The 20,023-nt window shown below is 38.6% G+C and overlaps 5 protein-coding genes across 7 annotated transcripts; 4 read left to right on the forward strand and 1 right to left on the reverse strand.

Annotated features, from left to right (window-relative positions):
* Positions 1-194: 194 nt before the first annotated feature.
* On the forward strand, positions 195-1,720 carry LOC103850851 (V-type proton ATPase subunit c''2). The gene is made up of 4 exons (XM_009127647.3): positions 195-424; positions 537-614; positions 1,055-1,225; positions 1,308-1,720. The coding sequence occupies exons 1-4, from the start codon at positions 306-308 to the stop codon at positions 1,471-1,473; spliced, it is 534 nt and encodes a 177-aa protein (XP_009125895.2). The 5' UTR covers positions 195-305; the 3' UTR covers positions 1,474-1,720.
* Positions 248-18,056, forward strand: LOC103850902 (cytochrome b-c1 complex subunit 7-1). The gene is made up of 5 exons (XM_009127704.3): positions 248-266; positions 16,409-16,531; positions 16,631-16,788; positions 17,220-17,267; positions 17,731-18,056. The coding sequence occupies exons 2-5, from the start codon at positions 16,438-16,440 to the stop codon at positions 17,797-17,799; spliced, it is 369 nt and encodes a 122-aa protein (XP_009125952.1). The 5' UTR covers positions 248-266; positions 16,409-16,437; the 3' UTR covers positions 17,800-18,056.
* Positions 1,925-4,981, forward strand: LOC103850860 (serine hydroxymethyltransferase 3, chloroplastic). The gene is made up of 12 exons (XM_009127657.3): positions 1,925-2,130; positions 2,469-2,698; positions 2,789-2,984; positions 3,064-3,238; positions 3,320-3,437; positions 3,526-3,638; positions 3,741-3,863; positions 3,944-4,048; positions 4,138-4,224; positions 4,318-4,425; positions 4,519-4,591; positions 4,707-4,981. Exons 2-12 carry the CDS (start codon positions 2,482-2,484, stop codon positions 4,979-4,981), a joined length of 1,590 nt encoding a protein of 529 aa, XP_009125905.1. The 5' UTR covers positions 1,925-2,130; positions 2,469-2,481.
* Positions 5,267-8,983, forward strand: LOC103850870 (probable boron transporter 7). Of its 3 annotated transcripts, none has more exons than XM_009127668.3 (13): positions 5,267-5,416; positions 5,696-5,828; positions 5,899-5,981; positions 6,066-6,258; positions 6,349-6,487; positions 6,577-6,742; positions 6,832-6,998; positions 7,082-7,255; positions 7,342-7,554; positions 7,635-7,975; positions 8,071-8,344; positions 8,424-8,567; positions 8,674-8,983. In XM_009127668.3, exons 2-13 carry the CDS (start codon positions 5,725-5,727, stop codon positions 8,701-8,703), a joined length of 2,028 nt encoding a protein of 675 aa, XP_009125916.1. In that variant the 5' UTR covers positions 5,267-5,416; positions 5,696-5,724; the 3' UTR covers positions 8,704-8,983. The 3 variants fall into 3 exon arrangements, with proteins under 3 accessions (XP_009125916.1, XP_033135351.1, XP_009125922.1); XM_033279460.1 differs by having other exon boundaries at positions 8,071-8,319; positions 8,429-8,567; XM_009127674.3 differs by having other exon boundaries at positions 7,647-7,975.
* LOC103850886 (probable potassium channel AKT5) lies at positions 9,217-13,358 on the reverse strand. Its single transcript, XM_009127685.3, has 12 exons — positions 12,960-13,358; positions 12,301-12,666; positions 12,150-12,207; positions 11,744-12,061; positions 11,404-11,649; positions 11,218-11,316; positions 11,097-11,129; positions 10,822-11,007; positions 10,542-10,736; positions 10,347-10,422; positions 9,700-10,266; positions 9,217-9,601 (listed from the first exon to the last, which is right to left on the reverse strand). The coding sequence occupies exons 1-12, from the start codon at positions 13,187-13,189 to the stop codon at positions 9,345-9,347; spliced, it is 2,631 nt and encodes an 876-aa protein (XP_009125933.1). The 5' UTR covers positions 13,190-13,358; the 3' UTR covers positions 9,217-9,344.
* Positions 18,057-20,023: the final 1,967 nt, after the last annotated feature.

Here is a 20,023-nt window from a genome sequence, read left to right on the forward strand (position 1 = left end):
TTGATATGTTGTTAAAGAAAAAGAAAAAGAATTTGGATATTGATAAGAAAACAAGGCCCAAATGAAAATTCTTAGTAGGGTAGCTAACTGGCCCATGAAATCTATTAAAAGGCCGAAACTAACAAACACATTGAAAAAACGTCGTCGTTACAGCTTTCTTATATTAGCCATGCGCATCAAGAGCGCGTGATTCACAGTTCCTCAATATCTTCTCAAAATCACAGGCTCTGATAATTTCTTTTTCTACAGAAGAGAGAGAGAGAGAAGCAGATCTTGTCATCACGATCCTTGCAAGAAGAGAGAGAATGTCTGGAATGGTTGATGCGAGCTCGTGGGGCGCGGCGTTGGTAAGGATCTCGCCGTACACTTTCTCCGCAATCGGAATCGCCATCTCGATCGGCGTCTCCGTCCTCGGTGCCGCCTGGTAAATCCAATCTTCTCCTTCGTCTTCTCAACGTAGATACAATCACCGCCGCGTCAATTGATTGTGTAAATCCCTAAAATTTGAGATTGAGATTGACCTGTTTGCTTGTCAGGGGGATTTACATAACGGGAAGTAGTTTGATCGGTGCGGCCATTGAAGCTCCTCGTATCACTTCCAAGAATCTCATCAGGTATGATCCAAAGTTCAAGTCTTTCATTCTAATTTTGTGGATCAACTGAGTTTGAATTTAAGATCCATTGAAGGATTCTACTGGGTAGTAATCACATACTAATTAGAAGAAACAAGTTGTTAACTTGGGATCCAAACACTGAATGTGATGATGTCTTTCCACTCATTTCAGCAGATATATATATATATTTTTTCTCATATCCATTTAGCTTATGTCAAATGAGAGGGTAGATATTTAAAGCGTTTATGATGACATTAGCACAATCCGTTTGTGAACCATATTGAGAAGAGAGTTTGGCTCTAAGGGGTACTATCAGGGAATGCTTAACCACGACAGTTGTGTTTGTAATTTGATTGGTTGCTACAGAGCTTTGTTCTCGGACTTTGATGATAGAACTATGCAATGACGAATCATTTCTTTTTTTTCTTTTCTTGTCCCAGTGTAATCTTTTGTGAAGCTGTTGCTATATATGGCGTTATTGTTGCCATCATTCTGCAAACGAAGTTGGAGAGTGTACCGTCTTCAAAGATGTATGACGCGGAGTCTCTCAGAGCTGGATATGCAATCTTCGCATCTGGAATCATTGTTGGATTCGCCAACCTCGTATGTGGGTATGCATCTTCATTCTCTACAGTTATGGTTTTTGGATTCTATCGTCAAGTATGTAACCAAGGTCACGTTGTTCTCCCGCAGGTTATGTGTAGGAATCATTGGAAGCAGTTGCGCATTATCTGATGCTCAAAACTCAACACTCTTTGTGAAGATTCTTGTGATTGAGATCTTCGGAAGCGCTCTGGGGTTGTTTGGAGTTATCGTGGGGATCATTATGTCGGCACAAGCAACATGGCCGACCAAATAGAGATATAACCGGTCTGAAACTGTTGTGATATCTGGAAAGAACATGGCTTCTTGATTATCTTCGTTGTTATATGGATACTCTGATGTCTAGAAGAAAAACCTGTGAGAACCGAGAACCACTTTTGGATCCCTGATTTTTTTTTTGTATTTATTTAAAACTTTGGAATAAGTCACACGTTGAAGAACGTCTTCTTCATGTTTGTATTCACGTTGGCCGTTCTCTATTTATCAAAAACAGAGTTTGTATATGATTTGTTTAAATTTGAAAATTTCTGTCAATGAATAGGTTTCTCTAAACCAGTTAAGACTGCCTGCAATAATGTTGTTGCATCATATTCTGGATGAAGCACTCAACCCAACTAAAAAAACCAATGAAGTAATTCAGTTTTTTAAGTGCAAGCTGCTAACTGTACCAGCCGGTTAATCCTAAACCGGAGATTGAAGTAGACGACGTCGTTTACTGATATTTCTTTTCGGTGGTTGTCCCGTTCTTGGAACCTGGAGAGGTTTGTGTAAAACCCTAAGCATATATGTACGTCGCCTGAGCATCTGGTTGAGCGTATCCTTCCATATTTGGCTTCCTTTCTCATTTGTCGACTCCATCTCCGTCTTCTTAGCTACCTCGTCCTGAAAGCTCAAACCTTTATTCACAGTACCGGTGAGTATTGCCGTTTTCGTTTCCCTCGCTTTTAGTTCTCGGAAGATTATTTATTTGAATCCACTCTGCTATGTGTAGTATTCGACTGTTTCGGATTTGGTTTTGGGTCAGTAGCTGATAATATGATATGTTATCTCTGATGTTACACGATGCTCGTCCCTGATTCAAAGTTTAAATCTTTCTTTCTTGTTGTTTCAGATAGAAACAGTCCGCCTCTGTTCTTTGTATTAATTTGTGTAGTTATATTGCCTCTGCAGTTTTATTCTCACATCTTCATTAACTGGCCTTGTCTGTATATTGTGTTCCTGTAATAATTGCACTTTTTTTTGTGTGAGTAGGAGTAGAGAAAGAATGGAAGCTTGTTGTGGAGCTACTTCAATGGGTTCTCTTCAGCAATCTGGAGGGGTTCAAAGACCTGTCTTTGCTCCAGTAATGTCCCCAGTGAACAAGTTTTCTCAGCAACTGAAATTCAATTTTGCCGGACCTAACCGTTCTTTGTTTCTGAAAAGAAGCCTGGTCGTTGAAAGGAAAGCGTCTTCTGTCTCGGTACCTGCTGTGGAGACTAGCAGTAAGAGAGTTTTGTTTTCATTTTTATTAATTATGTGAAGGTTCTGTTCTATACGTGGTTTTGATTATTGTGTCTGTGACGGGTTCTTAGACAATGAAATCCCTTTTGAGGACTATGGTCGTTCTGAAGTTGATCCAGAGGTCGATGAGATTATCAAAAAGGAGAAAAACAGACAGTTCAGGAGCTTGGAGCTTATTGCTTCCGAGAATTTCACATCCCGAGCTGTTATGGAGACTGTTGGATCATGCCTTACCAACAAGTATTCTGAGGGTCTACCTGGTAAAAGGTAATGAACTATGTAAGATTGAGTTTTCTGACTCTTTTGTTCGTTATGTTACTCATCTCTGTTGTTCCATGTCTCACAGGTATTATGGTGGCAATGAGTTCATCGATCAGCTGGAGACACTTTGCCAGAACAGGGCTTTAGCTACCTTCCGCTTAGATTCAACCAAATGGGGAGTTAACGTTCAGCCCTTATCTGGTTCACCTGCAAACTTTGCTGTGTACACTGCCATACTTAAGCCTCATGATCGAATCATGGTTAGTGAAGATTGTTAGTTTGTTACGTTCTTGTGTGTTTGAGATGTATTGAGTATTGGTTACTTGTTTGAGCATTTTTAGGGTTTGGATTTACCTCATGGAGGCCATCTGTCACACGGGTTCATGACTGCCAAAAGGCGTGTATCTGGAACTTCAATTTACTTTGAGTCCATGCCTTATCGACTTGATGAATCAACAGGTGTGTGTACATTTCTTTATGATAGGGTCTCAGAAACTACTTTTATATGAGGCTATTTTCCTGATGTGTCTGAGTATTTTGAGCGTAGGCATTGTGGACTATGATATGCTCGAGAAAACTGCTGTGCTGTTCCGACCAAAGCTTATAATCGCAGGAGCTAGTGCCTACAGCCGAGATTTCGACTATCCTCGCATGAGGAAGGTAGAAAACCAAACCATTATCCTTAAATAATTGCTTAATGGTTTCTGTCTAGTCCTGGCTTTTGGTAGTCTGATGTTTCATTTTTTGTGTTAAATTTTGTAGATTGCGGACTCAGTTGGTGCTTTTCTGATGATGGATATGGCTCATATCAGTGGACTTGTGGCTGCCTCTGTGGTTGCCGATCCTTTTGAGTATTGTGATATTGTCACAACCACCACTCACAAGGTATTTATGTTCTGTAATCTGAAACACAATCTTCATTCTGATAAATCCAAAAGCCTAATAGATTTTTTATACTTTATTAGTCTTTGAGGGGTCCGAGAGGTGGAATGATCTTCTTCAAGAAGGATCCAGTTAATGGGGTTGAACTTGAATCTGCCATTAACAACGCTGTCTTCCCTGGTCTACAGGTTGAGATACTGACCACTCTGTCTAGCTTTCTCAGATAATTTTAGCTTTGGACATGATTAATATATTGTTGTCTTGTATGGGTCACTAGGGTGGACCTCATAACCACACAATTGGAGGATTAGCAGTCTGCTTGAAACACGCACAGTCGCCTGAATTCAAGGCTTACCAGAAAAGAGTACTCGCACTTTTCACTCGATCATTGACTTCTTCTGCACCTGATAGAGTTTGGAAATGTAGCTTATGAGATAATCTTGTGTTGCTTGTGTAGGTTGTGGCTAACTGTAAGGCTCTAGCTAACCGGTTGGTTGAACTCGGGTTTGATCTGGTTTCTGGTGGCAGTGACAATCATCTGGTCCTTGTTGATCTTAGACCATTGGTAAGCTCTCACAAACGCTCTTTTCACAAAACCAGTGAATCACTTATGATGATGCTGTTATGAATCAAATTTTTTTTTTTGGGGTATGGATAGGGCATGGATGGTGCTCGGGTTGAGAAAATCTTAGACATGGCGTCCATTACACTCAACAAGAACTCTGTCCCTGGTGAGCCTCTTCCACTCAACATAGAACTTGCAGAACAAAAAGTACTTGAGCTGTAAAATAGCTATTTGGTATCTGTGTGTGTGTGTTTGAGACGGGTGTTGAATGTGGAATACAGGGGATAAGAGTGCGTTGGTTCCAGGGGGAATAAGGATAGGAACACCTGCGATGACGACAAGAGGACTAACGGAGAAAGACTTTGTGGTGGTTGCTGACTTGATCAAGGAAGGTGTGGAGATCACTATGGAAGCCAAGAAGCTGGTTTCAGGAACAAAGCTTGGAGAGTTCACCAAGCTGGTGACATCTCCTGACTTCCCATTGAGAGAGAAGGTGGAGTCTCTCAAGGAGAGAGTCGAATCATTCACCTCTCGTTTCCCCATTCCTGGAGTTTGAAGTTATTTTTAAAAAGGAAACAAATGGTGGTGTTTTACCCTTTTTTAAAATTATTACTGAGGGTTTGATCAGCTTGCCTGTGTCACAAGTCAAGATAATATTGGTGTCAAAAATAAAAGAGAGAAGTATTTGAAATAATGTTTAAATAAGAGGAAACAGCTATTTCGCGGGAGGTGGCGAATGTATCTATTCTCTCACCCAATCTTTCTCCTCTCTCTCTCTCTCTCTCCTCTTTTTTTTTTTTCAAATATCCTCAGGCAGTCTCTCTCTCTATAACAGAAAAAGAGAGAGAGATCCGATAAACAGAGTTTTATCCTCCGTAACCGTAATCTTACTGGAATCGGATCTCTCCACGTTGGTGGATTTTTTTCCTCCGGCGTGCTTAATACGGCGGCCAGGATCGTTTTACGCTTTCTTCTTCTTCTTCTCCTCCAGGTGCGCGATTGTATCTATATGCGTTTCGTTTCATGTATTTGTATCAAATTTGGTCAAAACATTTCGGATCTCGATTCGTTTCTTAGGTCGAAAGTTTAAGGTGATGAAGGATTGATTGATTATCTTTGTGTGATTCGATCGATTCGTTTATTAGACATTGCAAATTTGCAATGCGTTTTGGAATCCAATGGTGGAATCGTTATGTTCGTCTCATGATTCAGAGCTCTTCCATTTGCATTTGGTTTGCTGATATTTTTTAGTTTTGTATCATCGATCCAGAGCCATCGCTGATCCCTGAAGGTTCAGCTATGGAGGGAGCCAATACCCCGTTTGCGGGAATTGTTAATGATTTCAATGGAAGAAGAAAGTGTTACAAACAAGACTGGCTTGCTGCCTTCAACTCTGGTGTTAGGTATGTGTGATCATAATGCTTATATCTCTCCTCCAAATGGTTTCTAACTTTTGTTTTCTAACTCTCTCAGGATACTGGCACCAACTCTGTACATTTTCATTGCCTCTGCACTCCCTGTGATTGCGTTCGGCGAGCAGTTAAGCAGAGAGACAGGTGAGAAAATATAACACTATCATAGATTTGTAAACTTCCGGAGAATCTGTCCTGAAGGTTCCTTATCATTCTCTTTACTTTCAGATCGAAGTCTTGGCATAGCGGAATCATTAGCTTCCACTGCTATTTGTGGAATTATCCATTCTATTTTTGGTGGACAACCTCTGTTGATTGTAGGCGTTGCAGAACCCACTATTATAATGTATACTTACCTTCACAGCTTCAGCAAAGGCAGGCCTGAACTGGGTCAGAAACTCTACTTAGCCTGGGCAGGATGGTAATGTGAATTAGTTACATCTATCATTCTTCAATCTCTTTTCTTGCTAATTGCTCTTTCATTTATTAGAGAACTCTTTCCTTTCAACAGGGTCTGTGTCTGGACAGCAGTTTTGCTCATCCTTCTTGCAACGTTAAACGCAGCCAACATCATTTCTAGATTTACCAGAATTGCAGGAGAGCTCTTTGGAATGCTGATTACCGTTCTGTTTTTCCAAGAGGCTGTTAAGGTGCTCTGATGCCTAACTAACTCCATTGGTAAAAGGTCATACAAAACTCACTTCAAAACTTTAAGAGATGTACTTGTTTCCTAACGCAGGGACTTCTGGGCGAGTTTCTTGTCCCAAAATCTGAAGATCCAAGTTTGGAAGCGTATCAGTCCCACTGGCGGTATACCAATGGGCTCCTTGCAGTCATCTTCTCATTCGGTCTTCTTTACACCGCTCTTAAAAGCAGAAGAGCACGTTCATGGAGATATGGCTTTAGTATGTGAAACATTTCTCTTATCTGTATATATAAATGAAATACTTGACAGCATCATTTACTGGAACAATAACCAGCTTCATATTTACAGGGTGGATGCGAGGCTTTATAGGTGATTATGGAACTCTCCTCATGCTTGTGTTGTGGAGCGCACTCTCATTCACAGTCCCCAGAGATATTCCTGAAGGAGTTCCAAGGAGGCTGGAGTTACCTCTTCCTTGGGATTCAGAGTCCTTGTATCACTGGACAGTAGTCAAGGTACTAGCTTGTACAACCTAGTGAATCCGACATTATAGAATACTGAAAGAGTTTTTATAACTTGTGTTGGAACATCATTGCAGGATATGGGAAACGTCCCTCCTCTTTACATCCTTGCTGCATTTATACCAGCTATCATGATAGCTGGTCTATACTTCTTTGATCACTGTGTATCTGCGCAAATGGCTCAGCAGAAGGAGTTCAATTTGAAAAATCCGTCGGCTTATCACTATGACATCTTTATTTTAGGAATCATGGTATGATTCTGATGACGCCTATTACCTATGGTTTAGTTTTTACATGAATGAAAGTGAATACTAATTTGTTTCCAAATTGTTTGTAGACATTAATCTGTGGCTTACTTGGACTTCCTCCTTCGAACGGTGTCATTCCACAGTCCCCTATGCACACAAAGAGTCTTGCAGTTCTTAAAAGGCAGCAAATGCGAAAGAAAATGGTCCAGAAAGCCAAAGAATGCATGAAGGCAAAAGCAAGCAACTCAGAGATCTACGGTAAGATGCAAGATGTGTTTATAGAAATGGAAACATCACCAAAGGTATATAGAACATATCCTTCTCATTACTTAATCTCTTACTCTTTCGCAGTCAAGAACTTAATGTCTCATCTATGAATCAGATACCTGTGCAGGCTACTTCAGTGGTGAAAGAGCTAGAAAACTTGAAAGAAGCAGTGATGAAAGCTGACGGTGGAGGAGGAGGAGACACAAAGGGAAAGAAGTTCGATCCAGAAGTACTGATAGAAGACCATTTGCCTGTCAGAGTAAATGAGCAACGAGTGAGCAATCTCTTGCAATCAATCCTTGTTGGATTGTTGATATTCGTGGTACCGCTTCTCAGAATGATACCAACTTCAGTTCTGTGGGGTTACTTCACTTACATGGCTGTTGATAGTCTTCCCGGGAATCAGTTCTGGGAAAGGCTTCTGCTACTATTCATCACTCCTGGTCGTCGATTCAAGTACTATACATCAAATTTAAAACTCTATAACTTTTTGTTCTCATAACATGTTCTGAGATTTGAGATTTTTCTTTTCTTTTGTGTGTGTGGAACAGAGTTCTTGAAGGCTTACATGCATCATTTATGGAGATAGTACCGTACAAGTCGATTGTTATGTTTACACTCTTCCAGCTTCTGTATTTTCTGATATGCTATGGAGTGACATGGATACCAGTAGGAGGGATTCTGTTCCCATTGCCATTCTTCTTCCTCATTGCTTTAAGACAGTACATCCTCCCCAAGATATTTGATCCGTCTCATCTCCAAGTTTTGGATTCTTCAGAGTATGAAGAGATGGTTGGTGCAACACACTCCAGCTTCGGTATCAATGTAAGCACAGTCTCGATTCTTCTTTTAATGCGTTTAAAAATGTCTAATGTGGATTTTTAAATTTTTTTGAGGGGAGCAGGGGGAACCGCATAACCTTCCTATGAGTTCTGTTGAGATCAGTGAAGACGACTTTTACGATGCAGAGATTCTTGATGAGATTACTACTAGCAGGGGTGAACTTAAGCATAGAACCTTAAGTGCCAGGGAGGGAACATCCCACATGGTAAGTATATAATAACTCAAAACCAATCAATTCTAGTAATAAACTTTCATAAATCTTATTTAGTTTGCAACCCTTTTCACACATTGTATGATGTAAATATACTCAGGTGTATCCGGAAAACAGTGGACATTCCTAAGTCTTTGTATAAAGGAACAAATGTTTTTGAAGAATGCTGCTTCAGAGAAACCGCAGATTAAAAGCAAGAAGACGTTAGAGGCAATAGAAGAAGTCAGCAGAAGATGGGTGGAAAAGAGAGATAGAGGATACAACTACTACAAACAAAACTTCCTTGATTGTTTCTTCTCTGAAACGTTATTTTTGGTTTCTTCACTTTTGTTACATATCTTTTGCTCTCTCCAATTGTTTTTACAACTCTAACAAAAAAAAGAAAAAGAAATACAGATCACAAGACAACTCTCTCGTTTTCTCTTGCCTTTAGGGCTCAACAGAGGAAGTTTTGAAAGCAGGGTGATTGTAGTAATGAGTCTTTTCTTGTGACTTGAGAGAATTACTATACTCATTAATCTTTGAATTAGCGATTATTTTATGTGTGGTATAAGTATAAGATCTTTTTTTTTTTAACGCTGATTTATTATGATCTTACAATTATGATATAGGAAATATTACATAAAAAGTATAAGATCTTTAATTGTGGTATAAGTTGCATTTCAACGTTCTTATTATTATAAAAAATCGATTGTAGTGGATAACAAAATGGATAATAATAATAATAAATCCATTGAAAAGTAGGAAGATATCTCAAGCTTTCTTGCGTGCCTAACAAGAAACCTTGAGAAGAAGGAGAAAATCCCCGTCTCTTATGAGCCTTATGTCGTCGATATGAGCTCCTTCTCTCGTCAGAATCTGTGTGGCAACAAACCCCAACTTCTTCTCACCAATTTCAATTAACTCCTCCAGTGTATTTGGTAGCTTCACCACTTTACCGGCGGAGGAAGCCTCACCACTGATCGTCACTCTCGCCGGATAAACCCCACCAACTCCTTCGCTTAGTGTAGATGCCTCTCCTTCATCACCTGAGGATTCAAGGGAGAAAGTTTCTCTTATAAACATGCATCATTCTATATAATGGCAAAACTTTTTGTTCTGATGGAGAGAGAAAGAGGAGCTTTACCAGTGTTTGCAGCCGACATGATACCAAACAGCGAGTTCTTGAAGTTACTAAGCTTCCTTCTCTGAGAGCCACCTCGAAGGAAAGGCATCGATTCCCTTGAACGGTGGTGAATCATTACAGGCTCGCTGCTGTGCTTCATCAGTGGTGTAACATTCTCTGGTGTACCGGAAACGGATTTCGGTTTCTTCTCCACTGGTCTCTGACTGTGAAACAGAGCTTTAATGTCTTCATGCCCTTGATGCTCAGCTAGACCACGAGCAGTCCACCCGTACACATCTGGCATGTCCATATCAGCTCCATGCTCTAACAAGAACTCCACAATCTCCATGTTCCCTTCTGACACTGCTCTGTGCAGAGCTGTGGTTCCGTTGCTATCTGGGAGTGAGGTATCTCCGCCGTATTTTACAATGTCTTTGAGTGTATCTAAGCTGCTTTGTTCAACGGCTAAGCAAGAGAAATGGGCTACTGTGTCAGGACTTAGCTTTGCACCGTTGTCCCATAAGAGTTTAGAGATTTCTTCATGTCTCCCAAAGATGGCTTCCCACAATGGTACACTACCTTCCGAATCTACAAAATGAGTTAAAATTAATAGATGATTACCGGATTAATATATTAAAATAGATTCATAAATCATTGGTTAGTTATACCTTTAATGTTAGGATCTGCCCCATGCTCGAGAAGTAATACAACACAGTAGTGGCATCCTTTTGATGCTGCTATATGCTGAGATAAAATATTACACAGTACACAAACATTAGCATAGATATAGGGTAAGCCTTTTATGTCTTTGGACTGAAGAAATATATGGAAGTCTGTTTATTCAGAGGACTTTGGAGACTGACCAGCGCGGTTCGACCGTTCTTATCAGTTTCATTAGGGTTTGAGCCTCGTTTCAGTAACTGATGCAGCAGTAAATCATCACCTCTTGCTGCTGCGAAACATAAGCTGAGAGGTAAGTCCATTTTCCCTTGAGCCAACATCTGTTCTGTATCAGCCAAAATGCCTTTCATCACTGGATCTTCTGAGTCTTTCAGATGCTGCATAAGACCATAACATTTCTCAGTACAAACCCCCTAATCTGTAGTCACAATGGTTTTATAAAATAAATAGCTTCGAACCAACCTGAAGTAGATTATTCATGATTATTGCTCCATCACCAACATTTGCCTGAACTAGATTTAAGAATGCTGTACGGTTCAGACGAAGTAGTTGACTCAATCGCTTAGTACGAACTGTGAACAGCTGTGGCCTGTAGCATAGCACCCCAACTTCACCAAAAACATGACCAGGCTGTGCTTCACCAACTACCTGCAATGAATAAACAAAACCACGTCTTAGAATACCACAAATCACAGCTTGAAACAATCTTAAGAGAAGATTAAAAATTCGACTTTTACCTGATCCACTCCATTCACAGGTGCAATGATTTCCTGTCATATAGTAGAAATGTCGTCTAAGTTTATAAAAATTATATGGAGAAGTGTAATTATACAGCTAATAAAAACCAAGAAAACGCACAGCAGCTCCTGTCACCATAATGTAAAAGTCTGTCGGGGCTTCATTCCTCAAAATCACATCTTCTTTGGGAGGAAAATACTCGGCCTTCATTTCAGAGACCTACATAACATCATAAGGTTAAATGTGTGTTTTCATCGAAGGAAGCTGGTTAGGTAGACAAGTGAATTTTTGAGATGAAAAACATACCAATTGAAACAAAAGATCATTGGATATTCCATGGAACAAGTAAATCTTGTCAACAACTTCATAGAACAGATAATGTGAGATGCTGGAACGGATAGCTTTGGGTAGGGAATCGATAATTTCTTGCTGCTGTAGACCTTCAGAATCGGTTCTGTACCTCAAAGACAAATGTGCTACCATCTGTTCTTGCAAGCGCTCTGGAAGTTTGTTCCTCTGAGCAAACGCTGAGGCACCTTGGATGGTATCTCTCTGAAAGAAAGAAAATGAATTAGATCGAGTTTATTGATTAAATTAAACAAATCAACAAGATGAAGCAATTAATCAAACCATAAACAGAACTTACAAAGTTTCTGGTGCGACTGGTCACATGAACCACCAAGTTAGTCATATTACCAATTATATAAGCTAGCAGTCCAAGATTGAAGATCATGTAGAAGAGAATGAAGGCCCTCTCACTTGCATTATTACCATGTATATCACCATAACCCGTTGTTGAGAAGGTGGTTATGGACCAATACATCGCTGTGACATAGCGGATAAGCAAAGATTTCTGTGTCCAGTTTGGCTCCGCAAGTGCCATAAAAGTCATGGAAGGGTCTGGGTAATGCGCAGCAATAGAATAGCAGAAGCATGCCCCACAATGAACCACAAAGAGAGCAACCTACATTACAACCATCAATGTCTTATAAACTAAGAACAAATATATCTAGCTTCTTAAAGGTAAGCTCGTGTAAAGATAAGTTACTAACGAGGAGAAGCTTTGTGCATCGGACCCAAAAGTAGTTGTACTTTCGATCTTTCTCCAATCTGATAATTTAAAAACAAGACATTTCAAGAAAGATTATGACAAAGTAAGACAAGTGTTTGATATTTAAAGAAACACACATTCAAATCACTCACCTAGCAAAACAGTTACTAGCCCTGCGCAGACGCCATAGACGCAGCATACTGAAAATGCCATATCCTTGAATAGTATTATGCAATAAGCTCCCAAAAAGTTCATAAGGAACTGTGGAAACCACATCAAAAATGAGCCAAGACGAGACGTATCTCCAAGCTATTCTCTTGGGGTCATCGACTAGAAGATAAGTTGCCTTGTCCAAGAAGGCAACAAAGAATGTCAAAACGATGTCAATAGCAAAAAATCCATTGACGACGTTATCAATAATACTGAGCGGTGCTCTTGGCGTTTGTAGGTAGCCAAACTCAAAAGGCGATGCCCACGCTGTGTAGCCCACCAAAAGCACTAGAAACCAATCCCATGCCCTGACAAAATTCAACTTTAATCATCAGTTACATGATTCTATTGAATAAAATCGAACTAAACGCGATTCGTGTAATGCCTCTGAACACGAGCATTACATCGAACACTACGGATTCAAAATATTTCATCGTTTCGGGGAAAGATTCGCTTCAATAGAGTAACAAAAACTTAAAGGATCCATTAATCTCGTAGTAGCGAGAACGATAAGGCAAGCATGCAGAGAGATAATAACCTAGCTCCTCGTCTACCACAAATCGTCGGCGAATCGGTTAAGCAAAATCGATTAACTAACTACCTGTAGCGAGGATCGAAGGGAGAGACGATGAAGAAGCGGAGCTTAACGCGACGCGTAGAGCCGGAATTAACACCGAGAGGCGGAAGAAGGCCTTTGCTAAAACTGTAATGACTCATCGTCTCTTCCGTCGAAACATGCTCCGCCGCAATATCCTCCGCCTCCTTGATCGAAACTCCTCCGCCGCCTTGTTTCTCCGGCCAAAACCACACTTTCCTCTTCTTATTATCCATCACGATCGATCTTATAATAATAATACTATCTCTCTCTCTCGATTCGTAACAGAATACGAACGATTTGTTTTTTTTCTTCAACAGAAAAAACGTTCACGTTCCGTTGTCGAGAGAGGAAGCGTACACATGGGCTGGTCTCCTTCCCGATTACGTTGCTCTGTGACCTCTTCCTTTCTGTTAGGGCGTGTGCGTCCGTGTTTATATTGGTTTAGTTTTTTACCTTTTTGCCCCTTTAACTGATTTCCCTCCTTATTTCCTCTTCCTTCATTGGTGCATTGCATATAACCAAAAACAAAAGAAGGAAAATTTTCATTCTGACTTCGATTTCTTACTATATATTGAATTGATTGAGACTTTATTGCTTTCATCTCTGACTATATTAAATGTACGCGGTTTATATTATTCAATTATAAATAAATATTTACGTTTTCAAAATTAAGAAATATTCCAGTAAAATATTGCTTTTGATTTCAAAGTTGCCATACATTTTGAAAGGATATATTCCTAAAATTTTCAAAGACTTTTTGCTAAATATCTAACGCTTGTCTTGCTTTTTGAAATTCTATAGATTTTGTGGTAGCTTCCATAGATAAAACCCCATTAGAAAACAATCTGGTGTTCTCTCGCATTGAATACTATTTCCCTTTATAAATAAACGTTAGTGCAAATGGGACATTCATTAGAGGAAAGAAATTACGTGGGATTTGACTAATTGTCTATAAATCTACCGTTTAGGATAAATTAGCATTTATATAGATTTTATCGAGCCTCCGTGGATAACAGGATAAGTATATTCTGTAGATTCTTCTGAAATTTATCATTATTCCTCTCATCCAATACTATTATTCGTCTAATCACTGCCATTTATAGAAAAGAGGTTTCTTGTTTTAATTTTAGAGAGATTTGCATAGAAAATATACAATAATAATGAAATTTGCAAGAATGGAAAAAACATGTGGAGCCCAATAACATTAGATGCAAAAATACACTGGTAACCCTATCACTTGTATCATTCTCTCTCTCTCCCACTTTCTTTTTTAATTGTAACAAAATTATATTAATTTTTCCCTGATAAAAGGACGTCGGAGAAAATATACGGTATCGGAAAAACGTTAGAACCCTGAACGAACGGATTCAGCAAGAACGAACAAGCATAAACACAACAAAATCTAGACCAAGATCTAAAGAGAGGAGATTGTAGCAAGGGAAAGAAGACATATGAGCTATGGCCCAGTCCCGATGAACACAAAGGTATTGGATCCGATGGCCTCGCAAATTCACGGCAGCCGGTGTGTTCGAAACCGTACATCGATCCATCCACGATTAGTCTTCACCAAAAGAGCCATCCCCGTAGTTGCTCTGCGGCCTCGACCACTGAATCTACAAGAGACCCGACTCTCAAACTTTTTCCACCAAGTTCAGCCGCTGCCTCGCCGTCACACGCATGCTACAGCACCGCACACAAACCCTAAAATATACCGGCCAGTAAGAGCTTCAACATATAAGAGGGATATGACCCAGAGAACCAACATTCCGAAAACAAGCTCGTCGACACCAGGATCTTCACAGCAACGGCGCAACAAGAAGACTGTAGTGCCGATAACTAACTAGCAAAACTCCGCAAAGATAGTATAATAATTAGCCAGCTAACATGAGTTATTAAAGTTTATGTATTTGTTAGTTTAGCTGGCCAATATTCGTTAACATTAGTTATTTTAGCCGGTTAACATTCGTTAACATTAATTAGTTTAATCGGCTAACAAATATATTTTTATGTATTTGCATCAAATCTTTACGGGCAGTATATTTGTTAGTTTAGCCGGCTAACAGATATATAAACACATACTCATCTTCTTTGCTTTTAGTTTGGGTAGGGTTGGCGTAAGTACAAATTATATGGTTGATATATAAGTTAGTATGGTTATAATGTGACTCATTTATATCTTCCATAAATTAGCATGGCTACATGGTCGGTTAAACATAAAATTAACTCTATAACCAACCACAACACATGATAAAATTTGTGTACGGCTAAACACAAAATTAACTCTTTACCAAAACTCAACACATATGATTAAAAAGATTTTTAGCCGGATATAACACTGAAAGCATAGTTAATTAATTGCAAATTTATGCTTTACAACCGATAGCACCTGAGACGAATATCTTTAGATAAAAATGGCTAAACTAAAACTTGTTATTGATATAAATTTCGGCCTAGTCCTCTTCAAAGTATCTGTAAGATCTTTGCTGGAAACTAAAATGCCACCAACAGTAATAGACCTGAAAACAGAACGTACATGAACTGAATTATTAATATTGCTTGGCCGTATAATGTTTATCTTAAACCGGTCACTATAACACGTATCCGGCCACATAGATAAGTAAATAAATACATACCTTGGCTGAAACTGGTCTGGCCCTCTCTGCAATATTTATAGAGATCTTTGCTGGAAACTGGAACTTCGCAAGCCTTTGGACCCTCCCATTATAGACCCTTCCGATCTAAAGCAACAAAAGACATAAACTTTGTCCTATATCTGGTGAAAATAAGAGTACATGCAAATGATGGAGAAGAAAGTTCCGTAAAAGAGAGGAGGAGAGAATTAGGAGAGAGGAGAGAGATAAAATAACAGAAGATTTTACGGGAGAAAACTTACAATTGTACAGAGCCTGGATAATCCGGTGAGAATTCGATTAGTTTGTAAGAAAGGTTCCGGCGGAGTAAACAATGAGAATGGGAAAGATGAGAGATGTAATGGCTATTTTAGAAATAAGGAGTGTATCGATTATAGTGAAAAAGGAAGTAACTCTCTCCAACAATTTTTTTTTCACGCATAAGATAAAGAAATAGGTGTTTTGTATGTAAGTTAGGCTTTTAGAATGTTTTGTACAGTGAATAGGGGTAATGCGGACAATAAAAAAAAACACATCAGCGAGAAATGCTGAATTCCATCCTTGCAAATTACTCAGTTAGTAGTGTACATGGAGTGCAATTTCTCATGTTTTTAAAAATAAGTTTTTTTTGGAATAAACGAATAGACTGACATGAGACCCAATAATATGTCATGAATACACGCAGCCACACGAATGAACATTCTAATAGGCCCATCAAAGGCCCATGAAAACGACACTTACACGACGTCGTTTTAGATTTCGTTGTAAACTTGCCCTCTTCTCTCCCCAGAAGCAGCTTTTGTTGCGCAACCCGCGGTGAAGAGAGAGAGAGAGAGAGAGAGAGAGAGAAAATGTCGACGCTTCTGCAATCGCTCATCGATCCGAAGAAGAACTTCCTCGCTCGTATGCATATGAAAGCCGTATCCACTCGCCTTCGTAGATACGGTCAGATCTCAATCGAAAACCTTAATTTTCCGAATCTGGATTTTGTTGAATCTGATTTGCTGTGTTTGCCTTTGTGTGTTATTGATTGGAATGATTCAGGTCTCAGGTACGATGATCTGTTCGATCAGTATGAAAGTATGGACATTAAGGAAGCTCTGAACAGATTGCCCAGGGAGGTCGTCGACGCTCGTAACCAGCGTCTCAAGCGTGCCATGGACCTCTCCATGAAACACGAGTACCTTCCCAAGGATCTTCAGGTAACTGAGGATATCGAGCAAAACTAATGTTTGAGCTTAGGTGTATGTATAAGCTTATTATATGCTTGCCTCTTGCATTACATTGTGACCTCTGCTCTGGCTAGATACTGGATTGAACTAAAAGAGTATTGCATTGATTTTTCCATATCCGTAAAGTGAAATGGTGATTACATAATACATTGTTATACTATTGTGTTACTGATGTTTTGAGCTATAGACGTTTTAATAAAGATTTCAATAGTTTGAGAGCCTAAAACTTTTTTTTTACAAATTTAGGGACCTATTTATATATAATTTTAAAAGAATTTTGGGGGCCTGAGTCGAATGTTTCATCCGGTTTGGCCAGGACTGGCTCTGGTTTGAGCTATCATATAGTGTAACTTTAGAATTTTGCATCTTGTAACTGTGAGGCTTTTTTATTCCGTATACAGGCGGTGCAGACCCCATTCCGTGGCTATCTTAAGGAGATGCTGGCTCTCGTAAGTCTCTTGTAATCTATATTTTTCAGGAAGAAGTTCCTATGTGCATTTTGCCTGTCTGCTTTCTTGCGTTAATATGCTTGTGATCTTCAGTTTGTTGCATGATGCCTGAAACAATGATTTAAGACTATGAATGCATGTTTTTTGGATCAAGGTGTTGTTTATTTTCCTATACTAGAAAGTCTTGCATCAGAAAGAACACTGTCTGCTTTCTTGCGTTAATATGCTTGTGATCTTTCCGTTTGTTGGATGATGCCTAAAACAATGATTAAGACTATATGAATGCAAGAATTGTCATTTGTTGTTTGAATCAAGATGTTGTTTATTTCCCTATACTAGGGAAGTCTTGCATCAGAAAGAACACTGTTTAGAGTGTTTCTTTAAAGATGGATCATCATCATTATATCCATTATCATTACTCTATCAACACTTTTTTTAATGGTGGGTGTGTATTTATTTGCAGGTTGAAAGGGAAAGAAAGGAACGTGAAGCCTTGGGAGCTCTACCACTCTACCAGCGCACACTCCCTTAAGCGCATCCTTTTTTTCCTCTTCTTCTGATAAACTCTACTTCTCTGCATAAATCTCCTCTCCAGATGGATTAAATTTTGATATTTTGGAAATCACATTCCTGAACAGAGCTATTTACTTCCTGAAAAAAGCACAAGTCTTGTGATACTTTTGCCTAAATGGGATGATATGTCTGCTTGTTACATTTTTTCACTTTTGCTGGAATGAATAAAATCGACGACCCAACACTGAGTCTGGTTCAGTGACTCTCATTTTCTCATGTTACTTTGGGGTTTTGTTTATATGATTGGTTTCCAAGTTCAATGCAATCAGATGTAAGTGCCATGATTTCTATATGTTTGTTAATTTGGATAAGTCATGTTGAAAATAACCATTGGTAACAAGCATAGCAGCACATGGGTAGTAGTATCTCACAAGTTACAACAGTTTTCAACTTATTGACCAACATATTTCTAATGCAAGCATCTGTAGGATTGTTACATGTTTTGTCTCCAGCTATAAACATATATAAATGAAAACAAAAATCTTACTTAGTTCAAAAAAAAAAAAAAACTGCTAGATAGAGAAAAATAACCGGGGAGTGAAAAAGTGAAAGATTCCCGCATACATGAGACTACATGAGTTTTGACCTTCTGAGCAGATCGAAGTTGGGAAATGAAATTTGGGATTTCTAAAACAAGATATTATATACTATCAACACTCAACATGATATGAATCATTCATATGATAAGAGAGACCCATGTTATGATATATACTATAATTACTACTGTTTGGGAGAATTATATTTAATATATGCAGAAAAGAACATTTGCATGTGAGTATGTAGACTGGGACACAAGTCTTTAATAGATTCAGGCCAGATCTCTTCTTTAGTTACCCATCTCCCTCTCTGTCCCCTTCTTCTTTATCCTTATCCCCTCCTTTTCATTTGCTCTCTTTCATTTACATAAATGTAGATTTGATTTGTTAGGAGAATGACAAAAAAAAAACTAAATGACTTGAGAGTACTCCAAGTACACAATGAATTTTATGATTTTATCCCATTGGTGCTGCATGCGACTGGATCTTGGATAGTCCATTGATGTGAACATAAAGGGTTAGAGTCTTAGAGATTGGTTTATGTGGTTCGTTCATTTGTAAACTTTTCATTTATTTAAATTTGAATGTTTCTTTAAGGCACATAAAATGATTTATTACGTTTGTACTAACTTCTGGATGATGGACCATAAAGTCGGTTGCATGTGATTCATTGACACAGACTGGATCGTCTTTTGTGTTTCTTTAGTATCACTTTTCGTTAATCAGAGCTTACTGTAAGTCTGTAATAACTGTTTAGTTTTACCAGTACCGATATATTCAAAGTTAATGAGAGTATTAGACACACTCTCATCAAATGAGAAACATAGACTATTTTCTTACGTCAAAAAGAAACACAAACAGATAAGTCATAAAATAGTCATGTGAGATAGTGTCTTCCAAGGTTCTAACACTCTGTATTAAATAATAGTTCGATGTTTTAAACATAAGTAAAGAATTATATAAACAGCGAAGATTTATACTATGATATTGCCGTTGCCACCACATACTGTAGTATTCACATGTCACATTAAATAGGTTGGTTAGAACTTTTAATTCAAATAAGTTAAAAGTGTTAAAACATTTAACTAGTTTTGCAAACGAAGAAAGACAATAGTCAAAATGTCGTTTGGTTAAGAGGTTGGTCCACTTTCCCATGCATGCATGTCTATTCGGCGAGTAAAAACAAAGTTAGACGACTATCTGACCCCGATTAAATGACAGAATCATAAATTTAGTTTTCTTTATAAACCGATATGTTCCAGAACGCATTTAGTGCTACAGAACAGATTAGTTCGGAAACGTATCATACTGCCTGATCCAAATTTGGAATATCTTTCAATTAATGTTAGGATGGACCGATCATTTGTTACGACCCATTATATAAACTACCTGTATTTAAACCCAAGTCTAAACTGACTGATAAACAAAACAATACCGTAATAGTCAATCCTTTTATTGTAAACAAAACTTTTCTCAATCTAACTATCTTTAAAAAAATTGGTCTTTTTTTTTTGTCAAAAAAAAAAAAAAAAAAAATTGGTCTTTATTACTTGAATTTCTCCTATTGACTGATCGATAGCCTTATGGTCTCATCTTATTTGTAAATTTATTAATTCTAAAATATTCACTTAGGACATCTCTTATTTC

This window comes from Brassica rapa, chromosome A01, assembly GCF_000309985.2.
Source record: "Brassica rapa cultivar Chiifu-401-42 chromosome A01, CAAS_Brap_v3.01, whole genome shotgun sequence".
In the NCBI taxonomy this organism is placed as follows: Eukaryota; Viridiplantae; Streptophyta; class Magnoliopsida; order Brassicales; family Brassicaceae; genus Brassica; species Brassica rapa.